General features: G+C 42.2%; 1 protein-coding gene and 1 non-coding gene across 10 annotated transcripts in view; both read right to left on the bottom strand.

Moving 5' to 3' along the window:
- LOC105498255 (nucleoporin 210 like) overlaps positions 1-12,277 on the bottom strand; it is a 163,044-nt gene that overhangs the window by 36,558 nt on the left and 114,209 nt on the right. For all 9 annotated transcript variants that reach the window (XM_071084919.1, XM_071084928.1, XM_071084909.1 and 6 more), the window contains one exon: positions 2,215-2,373. In XM_071084919.1, the coding sequence (XP_070941020.1) occupies positions 2,215-2,373 (159 nt within the window). The remainder of the gene's footprint in view (positions 1-2,214; positions 2,374-12,277) is intronic.
- On the bottom strand, positions 11,720-11,826 carry LOC112429569 (U6 spliceosomal RNA). The gene has a single exon (XR_003021839.1). It is a non-coding gene; the product is annotated as a U6 spliceosomal RNA (small nuclear RNA).

Raw genomic sequence — 12,277 nt, 5'->3', positions numbered from 1 at the left:
ATCCCCAAGAGATTAACATGCAAATAAATGACAACTACAAATCAACAGTCTGCCTAACTTCTAATTAGTCTAAAATCATCCATAATACTCCTCTCCAAAATGAACCAGGCACTCAAAACATAACTAGGTATTCTAGAAGATATAACCTAATGTTAGCCGTTTCTGACTCTGAGGGACTGAGCATGTAGCAAAGTTTACACTTACCACATCTTCCATATAACTTAGATATTAGGTATAAAATTACTTTGAAATTTCTAATTCTAGCTCTTGTAAAATGACATGAAGTTTGAGAAAAAGAACCTATAATATTCAATTAGCATGAAACACCCTCCAGGTCTTCCACCTTCTAGTAAAGTACTCTTTCCTCTACTCCACATTGAATCAGAGAACCAAAGCCAAAATAAAGGAAAAAATAAAAAAGTCAAAGAAAAAAAAGTCTCAAAATCAGAGGCAGTGAAACTTACTCGACCCATATAAGTGATAACTTGTTTTCTGAATTCTAAAAACAACAGAAACATTTAGCTTTTAGCCTGAGAGTATCTGTAGAAACTATTCATAATCTTACACCTTATGAAAAGTTAGAATTATGTTTTATCCTAACTGTGAATATATTTAAATGGACTTATATCAGCTGGACACAGTGGCTCATGACTGTAATCCCAGCACTTTGGGAGGCCGAGGAGGGCAGATTATCTGAGGTCAGGAGTTCGAGACCAGCCTGGTCAACATAATGAAACCCTGTCTCTACTAAAAATACAAAAATTAGCCAGGCATGGTGGCATGTGCCTGTAATCTCAGGTACTCAGGAGGCTGAGGCAGGAGAATCACTTGTACCTGGGAGGCAGAGGTTGCAGTGAGTCGAGATCATGCCAATGCACTCCAGCCTGGGCAACAGAGTAAAACTCTCTCTCTAAATAAATAAATAAATAAATAAAAATTTTAAATGGACTTATAATATCTATGTCAGGTGGAGTGGATCAGAAATGAATCCTTCTCTAATTACTGTGGTGTTCATATCCTGTGTTCCTGGTATGGGGAGTTGAAGGGAGTGTGTGTGCTACAGTTTCTTTTCTTTTTTTTTCCAGACTGCTCACCTGCAAGTACTAATAGTTTCTGATGTCAATAGTATATAAAAGCAGGCAGGCATGGTGGCTCACGCCTATAATTCCAGCACTTTGGGAGGCCAAGGCAGGTGAATCACTTGAGGTTAGGAGTCTGAGACCAGCCTGGACAACGTGGCGAAACCCCATCTCTATTAAAAATACAAAAATTAGCCAGGCATGGTGGCGGGCGCCTGTAATCCCAGCTACTTGGGAAGCTGAGGCAGGGAGAATTACCTGAACTCTGCAGTGAGTGGAGATTGTGCCACTGCACTCCAGCCTGGGCGACAGAGTGAGACCCTGTCTCAAAAACAAAAAACAGGCCGGGAGTGGTGGCTCATGCCTGTAATCCCAGCACTTTGGGAGGCCGAGGCGGGCTGATCATGAGGTCAGGAGCTCGAGACCATCCTGGCTAACACGGTGAAACCCCATCTCTACTAAAAATACAAAAATTAGCTGGGCGTGGTGGCAGGCGCCTGCAATCCCAGCTACTTGGGACGCTGAGGCAGGAGAATGGTGTGAACCCAGGAAGAGGAGCTTGCAGGGAGCCGAGATTGTGCCACTGCACTCCAGCCTGGGCGACAGAGTGAGACTCCATCTCAAAAAAAAAACCAAAAACCAAAAAACAAAAAAAAACAAAAAACAGGCCAGGCGTGGTGGCTCACGCCTGTAATCCCAACACTTTGGGAGGCTGAGGCAGGCAGATCACTTGAGGTCGGGAGTTTGAGACCAGGTTGACCAACATGGAGAAAGCCCGTTTCTACTAAAATTACAAAATTAGCTGGGCTTGGTGGCACATGCTACTCAGGAGGCTGAGGCAGGAGAATCGCTTGAACCTGGGAGGCGGAGTTTGCAGTGAGCCGAGATCGTGCCATTGCACTCCAGCCTGGGCAACAAGAGCGAAACTCTGTCTCAAAACAAAACAAAAACAAAAACAAAAACTATATACAAGCAATCAGCAGGAATGATAAAGATCTAGGAAGTACAAACCTGTTCCCGGAATCACTCTAACAATTATCTGTCTCTATCCAAAACAAGCTCTTCGTTGATGGTAAGAGAATATAACTTTCTTATCCTTAATATACGAAAAAAAGATTTAGATTTGGAAGCTTACCAGGATCTGTACTTCATCAGAGAGTTCCAACAAATTCCCCTCAAACTGCCCAGAGGAACTGTTCATGCAGTGAACAGTGACCTTGATACTGGTCCGGCCTGCTGCTTTTGTGTGGACAACCATGGCAAAGTTATGCTCTACTGGGAGCTGTAGAAAAACCTAGACAGCGAAGGGATAGATTAAGAAATATTCATGAATAAACATGGTGTCTTCCTTTTTTTTTTTTTTTTAACTTTTTTAATATTAAACATTTTTTTAATTAAAAATAAAAAGTCAGGGAAGGGTAGGAGGGGGTGAGGGATAGAAGACTACAAATAGGGTGCAGTGTATACTGTTCGGGTGATGGGTGCACCAAAATCTCACAAATCACCACTAAAGGGCTTACTCATGTAACCAAATACCACCTGTACCCCAATAACTTATGGAAAAATTAAAATAAAAAATAAAATTTAAAAGTCGCTCAGGCTGGAGTGCGGTGGAACAATCTCAGCTCACTGCAGCCTCGACCTCCGGGGCTCTGGTGATCTTCCCACCTCAGCCTCCCTAGTAGCTGGGACTACAGGGGCATACCACCACACTCAGCTAATTTTTGTATTTTTTGTAGACATGGGGTTTCGCCATGTTGCTTAGGCTGGTCTCGAACTCCTGGCCTCAAGTCATCTGCCCACCTCAGCCTCCCAAAGTGCTGGGATTACAATTAATTTTTTGTTTTTATTTTTAATTTTTGTGGCTACATAGTAAGCATACATATTTATGGGGTACATGAGATACTTTGATACAGGCATAGAACTTGTAATAATCACATCAGGGTAAGTGGGGTATCCATCACCTCAAGCATACTTTAAGTTGAAACCTTTTTTGTTTTTTTTTTGAGACAGGGTCTTGCTCTGTTGCCAAGACTGGAGTGCACTGGTGAAATCATGGCTTCTTGTGGCCTCGACCTCCTGGGTTCAAGCAATCCTCCCACCTCAGTCTCTCAAGTAGCAGGGACCACAGGCATGTGTCCCCATGTGTCAATTAGCCCAGCTAATTAAAAAAAATTTTTTTTTTTCTAAAAACAGGGTCTCCATATGTTGCCCAGGCTGGTCTCAAACTCTTGGGCTCAAGTGATCCTCCTGCCTCAGCCTCCTAAAGTGTTGCAATTACAGGTGTGAGCCGCTGTGTCCAGCTGCATTTATCCTTTCTGTGTTACAGACACGATTATACTCTTTTAGTTATTTTATTTTATTTTGAGATGGAGTCTTGCTCTGTTGCCCAGTTTGGAGTGCAATGACATGATTTCAGCTCACTGCAACCTCCGCCTCCCGGGTTCAAGCAATTCTCCCTGTCTCAGTCTCCCAAATAGCTGGAATTACAGATGCCTGGCAACATGCCCGACTAATTTTTGTATTTTTAGTAGAGACAGGGTTTCACCATGTTGGCTAGGCTGGTCTCAAACTCCTGACCTCAGATGATCCACCCGCCTCGGCCTCCCAAAGTGCTGGAATTACAGGCGTGAGCCCCGGCACCTGCCCTCGTTTATTTAAAAATATACGATAAGTTATTGTTGACTGTACTCACCCTGTTGTGCTATCAAATACTAGATCTTATTCATTTAATCTAACTATATTTTTGTACTCATTAAGCATCCCCACTTCCCTCCCACCCACCCACTATGCTTTCCAGCCTCCAGTAACCATCATTCTACTCTGTCTCCATGAGTTCAATTGTTTTCATCTTTAGCTCCCACAAATAAGTGAGAACATGTAAAGTTTATCTATACCTGGCTTATTTCACTTAACATAGTGTCTCCAATTCCATCATCCATGTTGTTGCACATGACAGGATCTCATTTTTTTTTTTTTTTTTTTTTTGAGACAGGGTCTTGTTCTGTTGCCCAGGTTGAGTACAGTGGCACAATCATGGCTCATTGCCGCCTCAATCTCCAGGGCTCAAGTGCTTCTTCTGCCTCAGCCTCTCGAGTAGCTGGGACTACAGGCATGCACCACTGTGCCCGGCTAAATTTTTTAAAATTTATTTTTTTGTAGAGATCGAGTCTCACTATGTTGCCTAGGTTGGCCTCAAACTCCTGGGCTCAAGTGGCCCTCCCACCTTGGCCTTCCAAAGTGCTGAGATTACAGGTGTGAGTTATGGTGCCCAGCCATCTCATTCCTTTTTTATGGCTAAGTTGTACTCCATTGTGTATATACACCTCATTTTCTTTATCCAATCATCTATTGATGGACACTTAGGTTGCTTCCAAATCTTGGCCACTGTGAATAGTGCTGCAGTAAATATGAGAGAGCAGATATCTCCTTGATATAATGATTTCCTGTCTTTTGGGTATATGTCTAAGAGTGGGATTGTTGGGATCATACGTTAGTTTGGTAGTTCTATATTTAGTTTTTTGAAAACCTCCGAACTATGCTCCATAGTGACTCTACTAATTTACATTTCCATCAACAGTATATGAGGGTTCCCTTTTCTCTACATCCTTGCCAGGATTCATTGTTGCCTGTCTTTCAGATATAAGCCATTTTAACTGAGGTGAGATGATATCTTATTGTAGTTTTGATTTGCATTTCTCTGATGATCAATGATGTTGAGCACCTTTTCATATACCTGTTTGCCATTGGTATGTCTTTTTTTTTTTGGTGGGGGACACAGTCTCGCTCTGTCACCCAGGCTGGAGTGCCGTGGTGTGATCTTGGCTCACCGCAACCTCTGCCTCCCGGGTCCAGACAATTCTCCTGCCTCAGCCTCCCCCAGTAGCTGGGACTACAGAAGCATGCCACCAAACCCAGCTAATTTTTGTATTTTTCACAGAGATAGGATTTTGCCATGTTGGCCAGGCTGGTCTCAAACTCCTAACCTGCCTAACCTGTGATCCACCTGCCTCGGCCTCCCACAGTGCTGAGATTACAGGCGTGAGTCACCGCATCTGGCCTGTATGTCTTCTTTTAAGAAATATTTAAGGCTGGGCCTTAGATCCCATTTGTCAATTTTTGCTTTGGTTGCCTGTGTTTGTGGAGTATTACTCAAGAAATCTTTGCTCACTCCAATGTTCTGGAGAGTTTCCCCAATGTTTTCTTGTAATATTTTCATACGTTGAGTCTCAGATTTAAGTCTTTAATACATTTTGATTTGATTTTTGCATATGGCAAGAGATAGGGGTGTAGTTTCATTCTTCTGCCTATGGATATCCAGTTTTCCCAGCATCACTGATTGAAGAGACTGTTTTTTCCCCAATGTATATTCTTGGCACCTTTGTTAAAAGTGAGTTTCCTGCAGGTGTATGAATTTGTTTCTGGGTTCTCTATTCTGTTCCATTGGTCTATATGTTTGTTTTTATGCCAGTGCCATGCTGTTTTGATTACTATAGCTCTGTCATATAATTTGAAGTCAGGTAATGTGAGTCTTCCAGTTTTATTCTTTTTGCTGAGGATGGCTTTGACTATTCTGGGTCTTTTGTGGTTTCATATAAATTTTAGAATTATTTTTTCTATTTCTGTGAAGAATGTTACTGATATTTTGATAGGGACTGCATTGAATCTGTAGATTACACTGGGTAGTATGGCTATTTTAACAATATTGATTCTTCCAATTCATGAACATGGGATATCTTTCCATTTTTTTGTGTGTCTTCTTCATTTATTTTCTTTCTTTATTTTTTTGAGATGGTATCTAGCTCTGTTCCCCCATGCTGGAGTTCAATGGCATGATCTCAGCTCACTGCAACCTCCGCCTCCTGGGTTCAAGCGATTCTCATGCCTGGCCATGAATAATCTTTTTAATGTGGTGTTAAATTCAGTTTGCTAGTATTTTGATGAGGGTTTTTGCATCAATGTTCATTACAGATATTATCCTTTAGTTTTCTTTTTTTGATAGGTCTTTGCCTGCTTTTGTTATCAGGGTAATACTGGCCTCATATAATAAGTTTAGTTGTATTCTCTCCTCCTCTATTTTTCACAATAGTTTGAGTAGGATTGGTATTAGTTCTTCTTTAAATGTTTGGTAAAATACAGCAGAGAGACCATTAGGTCCTGGGCTTTGTTTTGGTGGGAGACTTTTTTATTTTTATTTTATTTTTTATTTTTGAGACGGAGTCTCACTCTGTCACCCAGGCTGGAGTGCAGTGGCATGATCTCGGCTCACTGCAACCTCTGCCTCCTGGTTCAAGTGATTCTCCTGCTTCAGCATCCTAAGTAGCTGGAATTAGAGGCGCCCACCACCATGCTCAGCTAATTTTTGTATTTTTAGTAGAGATGAGGTTTCACCATGCTGGCCAGGCTGGTCTGGAACTCCTGACCTCAAGTGATCCACCCACCTTGGCCTCCCAAAGTGCTGGGATTACAGGAGTGAGCCACTGCGCCCAGCCTGCCTTGCTGGCAGACTTTTCGTCATGGCATTGATCTGATTACTTGTTATTGGTCTGTTAAGGTTTTGGATTTCTTCATGGTTAAATCTTGGTAGAGTGTATGTATCTAGGAATTTATCCATTTCTTCTAGGTTTTCCAATTTTATTGGCTCATAGTAGCCTTAATGATCCTTTGAATTTCTGTGGTATTGGTTGTCATGTCTCTTTCTTTTTTTTTTTTTTTTTTTTTTTTTTTTTTTTTTTTTGAGACGGAGTCTCACGCTGTTGCCCAGGCTGGAGTGCAGTGGCGCGATCTCGGCTCACTGCAAGCTCCGCCTCCCGGGTTCCCGCCATTCTCCTGCCTCAGCCTCCTGAGTAGCTGGGACTACAGGCGCCCACCACCGCGCCCGGCTAATTTTTTGTATTTTTAGTAGAGACGGGGTTTCACTGTGGTCTCGATCTCCTGACCTTGTGATCCGCCCGCCTCGGCCTCCCAAAGTGCTGGGATTACAGGCTTGAGCCACCGCGCCCGGCCTCTTTCTTTCTTTTTTTTTTTTTGAGGCAGAATCTTGTTCTGTTGCCCAGGCTGGAGTGCAGTGGCCTGATCTTGGTTCACTGCAACCTCTGCCTTCCAGGTTTAAGCAATTCTCCTGCCTCAGCCTCCTGAGTAGCTAGGATTACAGGTGTGCACCACCATGCCTGGCTAATTTTTGTATTTTTAGTAGAGATGGGGTTTCACCATGTTGGTCAGGCTGGTCTCGAACTCCTGACCTTGCAATCTACCCACCTCAGCCTCCCAAAGTGCCGGGATTACAGGCGTGAGCCACCACACCCAGCCAATGTCTCTTTTTCCACCTCTGATTTTATTTATTTTGATCCTCTTTTTCTTAGTCTGTCTAAAGGTTTGTCAATTTTATCTTTTCAGAAAACTGACTTTTTGTTTTGTTGATCTTTTGTATTCTTTTTCATTTCAATTTCATTTATCTGTTCTGATCCTTATTATTTCTTTTCCTCTACTAATTCTGGGTTTGGTTTGCTCTTGCTTTTCTAGTTCTTCAAGACGCTTCATTAGGCTTTTTTTATTTCAATTTTTTCTACTTTTTTGTTGTTGTTGTTTGTTTGTTTTTGAGACGGAGTTTCACTCTTGAGGCCCAGGCTGGAGTGCAATGGTGTAATCTTGGCTCACTGCAACCTCCACCTCCTGGGTTCAAGCGATTCTCCTGCTTCAGCCTCCTGAGTAGCTGGGATTACCTGCCACCACGCCCAGCTAATTTTTTGCATTTTTAGTGGAGATGGGGTTTCACCATGTTGGCCACACTGGTTTCGAACCCCTGACCTCAAGTGATCTGCCCACCTGGGCCTCCCAAAGTGCTGGGATTACAGGTGTGAGCCACTGCGACCAGCCTCTACTTTTTTTTGATGTAGGCACTCATTGCTTTAAACTTTTTTCTTTTTTTTTTTTTTGAAATGGAGTCTCACTCTGTTACCCAGGCTGGAGTGCAGTGGCGTGATCTTGGCTCATTGCAACCTCTGCCCTCCGAGTTCAAGCAATTCTCCCACCTCAGCCTCCCAAGTAGCTGGGCTTACAGGTGCCTGCCACCGCGCCTGGCTAATTTTTTGTATTTTTAGTAGAGACGGGGTTTCACCACCTTGGCCGGCTGGTCTTGAACTCCTGACCTCATGATCCACTGGCCTCGGCCTCTCAAGGTGCTGGGATTACAGGCCTGAGCCACTGCGCCCGGCCTATAAACTTTTTGTTAGTACTGGTTTCGCTGTATCTCATGGGTTTTGTTGTGTTTCCATTTTCACTTGTTTCAAGAAATTTAAATTCTTAATGTATTCATTGACCCACTGGTCATTCAGGAACATATTGTTTAATTACCCTGTGTTTGTATAGTTTCCAAAATTCCTCTTGTTACTAATTTCTAGTTTTATTCCATTGTGGTCAGAAAAAATACTTGATATAATTTCAGTGTTTTTAATTAATTTAAAAATGTATTTATTTAATGTATAGGACAGTTGGAACATGGGGTGTGTGTGTGTGTGTGTGTATATATATTTTTTTTAGACGAGTCTCGCTCTGTTGCCCAGGCTGGAGTGCAGTGGCAATATATCAGCTCACTGCAAGCTCTGCCTCCCGGGTTCACGTCATTCTCCTGCCTCAGCCTCCCAAGTAGCTGGGACTACAGGTGCCCACCACCGTGCCCGGCTAATTTTTTATATTTTTAGTAGAGAGGGGTTTCACCATGTTAGCCAGGATGGTCTCGATCTCCTGACCTCGTGATCCGCCCGTCTCGGCCTCCCAAAGTGCTGGGATTACAGGCTTGAGCTACTGCGCCTGGCCTTTTTTTTTAATTTTTAAAAACTTGTTTTCTGGCCTATCATATTGTCTGTTCTTGAGAATGAGCCATGTGCTGAGGCGATGGATGTGTATTTTGCAGCTGTTGAATGAAAAGTTCTGTAAATGTCTATTAGATCCATTTGGTCTATAGTGCAGAGTAAGTCTGATGTTTCTTTGTTGATTTTCTGTCTGGATGACCTGTCCAATGCTGAAAGTGGGTTATTGAAGTCTCCAGTTAATGTTGTGGGGTCTGCCTCTCCCTTAAGCTCTAATATTATTTGCTTTATATATCTGGGTACTCCAGTATTGGGTTCCTATATATTTATAATTGTTATGTCCTCTTGCTGAATTGACCCCTTTATCATTATATAATGACCTTCATCTCTTTCTATAGTTTTGTCTTGAAATCTATTTTGTCTAATGTAAGTATAACCATTCCTGCTCTTTTTTGGTGTCCATTAACATGAAATACCTTTTTCCATCTCTTTATTTTCAGTCTACGTGTGTCTTTATAGGTGAAGTGTGTTTCTTGTAGGCAACAGATTGTTGAATCTTTTTATTTTAATCCTTTCAGCCACTCTATGTCTTTTATTTTATTTTATCTTATTTTATTTTTTGAGATGGAGTCTCGCTCCTTGTCCAGGCTGGAGTGCAGTGGTGTGATCTCAGCTCACTGCAGCCTCCACCTCCCAGGTTCAAGTGATTTCCAGCTAATTTTTGTATTTTTAGTGGAGACAGGGTTTCAGCATGTTGGCCAGGCTGGTCTCGAACTCCTGGCCTCAAGTGATCCACCCAACTCAGCCTTCCCAAAGTGCTGGGATTACAAGCATAAGCCACCACGCCCAGCCACTCTATATCTTTTAAATTGGAGTATTTAGTCCGTTTATATGTGATGTTATTATTGATAAATAAGAACTTCTCCTGCCATTTTGTTATTTGTTTTCTAGTTGTTTTGTGGTCTTCTCTTCCTTCTTTACTTCCTTCTTGTTTTCTTTTTTGTGAAGGTGATTTTCTCCAGTGGTATGTTTTAATTCTTGCATTTTATTTTGTTTATCTGTTACAGGTTTATTTTATTTTACCTTTCGAGACAGGGTCTTGCTATGTTGCCTAGGTTGGATTGCAGTGGTGCAATTTGGTCTCACTGCAACTTCTGCCTCGCAGGCTCAAGAGATTCTCCCACTTTAGCCTCCTGAGTAGCTGGGACTAGAAGTGCACACCACCACGCCCAGTCAATTTTTGTATTTTTGAAGAGACAGGGTTTTTTCTTTTTTTTCTTTTTGAGATGGAGTTTCGCTTTTGTTGCCCAGACTGGAGTGCAATAGCACAATTTCAGCTCACTGCACCCTCTGCCTCCTGGGTTCAAGCGATTCTCCTGCCTCAGCTTCCTAAGTAGCTGGGATTACAGGAAGGCACCACCATGCCTAACTAAATTTTGTATTTTTTTAGTAGAGACGGGGTTTCACCATGTTGTCCAGGCTGGTCTTGAACTCCTGACCTCAGGTGACCTGCCCGCCTTGGCCTCCCAAAGTGCTGGGATTACAGGCGTAAGCCACCATGCCCAGCAGAGACAGGGTTCTTTTATGTTGCCTAGGCTGGTCTTGAACTCCTGAGCTCAAGCAATCCACCTGCCTCAACCTCCCAAAGTGCTGGGATTATAGGTGTGAGCCACCGTGCCTGGCCTGTTGTAGGTTTTTTTGATTTGAGGTTACCATAATGCTTGCAAATAACATCTTATAACCTGTTACTTTAAACTGATGACACTTAACACTGGTTGCATAAACATACAAACTAACAAATGGGAAAGAAAACTGATAAAAACTCTGCACTTTATCTCTCCTGTTTTTTAACTTTTTGTCGCTTCTATTATATCTTATTATATTCTCTTTGTCTTGAAAAGTTGTAGTTATTTTTAGTAGGTTCATCTTTTAGTCTTTCTACTCAAGATATGAGTAGTTTATACACCACAATTACAGTGTTACAATATTCTGTGGTTTTATGTGTACTTAATATTACCAGTGAGTTTTGTACCTTCAGATGATTTCTTATTGCCCATTAATGTCCTTTACTTTCAGATTGTAGTATTCCCACTAGCATTTCTTGTAGAACAGGTCTGCTGTTGATGAAATCCCTCAGCTTTTGTTTTTCTGGGAAACTTTTTTTTTTTAGATGGAGTCTTGCTCTGTTGCCCAGGCTGGAGTACAATAGCGTGATCTCGGCTCACTGCAACCTCCACCTCCCGGGTTCAAGCGATTCTCCTGCCTCAGCCTCCTGATTAGCTGGGATTACAGGCGCCTGCCACCACACCCAGCTAATTTTTGTAGTTTTCGTAGAAATGGGGTTTCACTATGTTGGCCAGGCTGGTCTCGAACTCCTGACCCCAGATGATCCACCCACCGCGGCCTCCCAAAGTGCTGGGATTACAGGCGTGAGCCACCGTGCCTAGCCTGGAAACTCTTTATTTCACCTTTGAAGGATAACTTCACTGGATATACTATTATAGGATAAAAGTTTTTTTCCTTCAGCACTTTAAATATGTCATGCCACTCTCTCCTGGCCTATCAGATTCCCACTGAGAAGTTCTCTGCCAGACATATTGGAGCTTCTTTGTATATTGTTTCTTTTCCCTTCTGCTTTAGGATCCTTTCTTTATACTTGACCTTTGGGAGTTTGATTATGTCTTGAGGTAGCCTTACTTGGGTTAAATCTGCTTGGTGTTCTACAACCTTCTTATATTGGAATATTGATATCTTTCTCTAGGTTTGGGAAGTTCTCTGTTATTATCCCTTTGAATAAACTTTCTACTCTGATTTCTGTCTGTCTACCTTTTTAAAAATATAGAACACTTCATGAATTTGCAGGTCATCCTTGTGCAAGGGACATGCTAATCTTTTCTGTATCATTCCAATTTTAGTAGATATGCTGCCAAAGTGAGCACTACTATTTTTTTTTAGAAATGGGATCTTGCTCTATCACTCAGGCTCAAGTGCAGTGGTACAGTCATAGGTCACTGCAGCCTGGAATTCCTAGTCTCAAATGATTCTCCTGCCTCAGCTTCCCAAGTAGCTGGAACAACAGGCACGTGTCACGATGCCTGGCTAATCTTTCCTTGTTTGTTGTAACAACAAGGAAAATGTATGTTGAAAATAGCTTTCTAGAAGAACTAGAGGAGCTGGGGGTGGTGGTACACCCCTGTAATCTCAGATGCTTGTGATGCTGAGGCAGGAGGATCACTTGAGCCTAGAAGTTTGAGATCATCCTGGGCAGTATAAGAAGACCTTGTGTCAAAAAAAAAAAAAAAAAAAAGAAGAAAAGAAGACAAAAGAAAGAATAAAGGAGAAAGAAGGAAGAAGAAGAAGAAGGAGAAGGAGTAGGAAGAGGAGGAGGAG

The sequence above is a fragment of the Macaca nemestrina genome, chromosome 1, assembly GCF_043159975.1.
Source record: "Macaca nemestrina isolate mMacNem1 chromosome 1, mMacNem.hap1, whole genome shotgun sequence".
Taxonomy (NCBI): Eukaryota; Metazoa; Chordata; class Mammalia; order Primates; family Cercopithecidae; genus Macaca; species Macaca nemestrina.
Note: the sequence above shows the minus strand (reverse complement) of the source record. Positions and strands in the feature narration are given on the sequence as shown.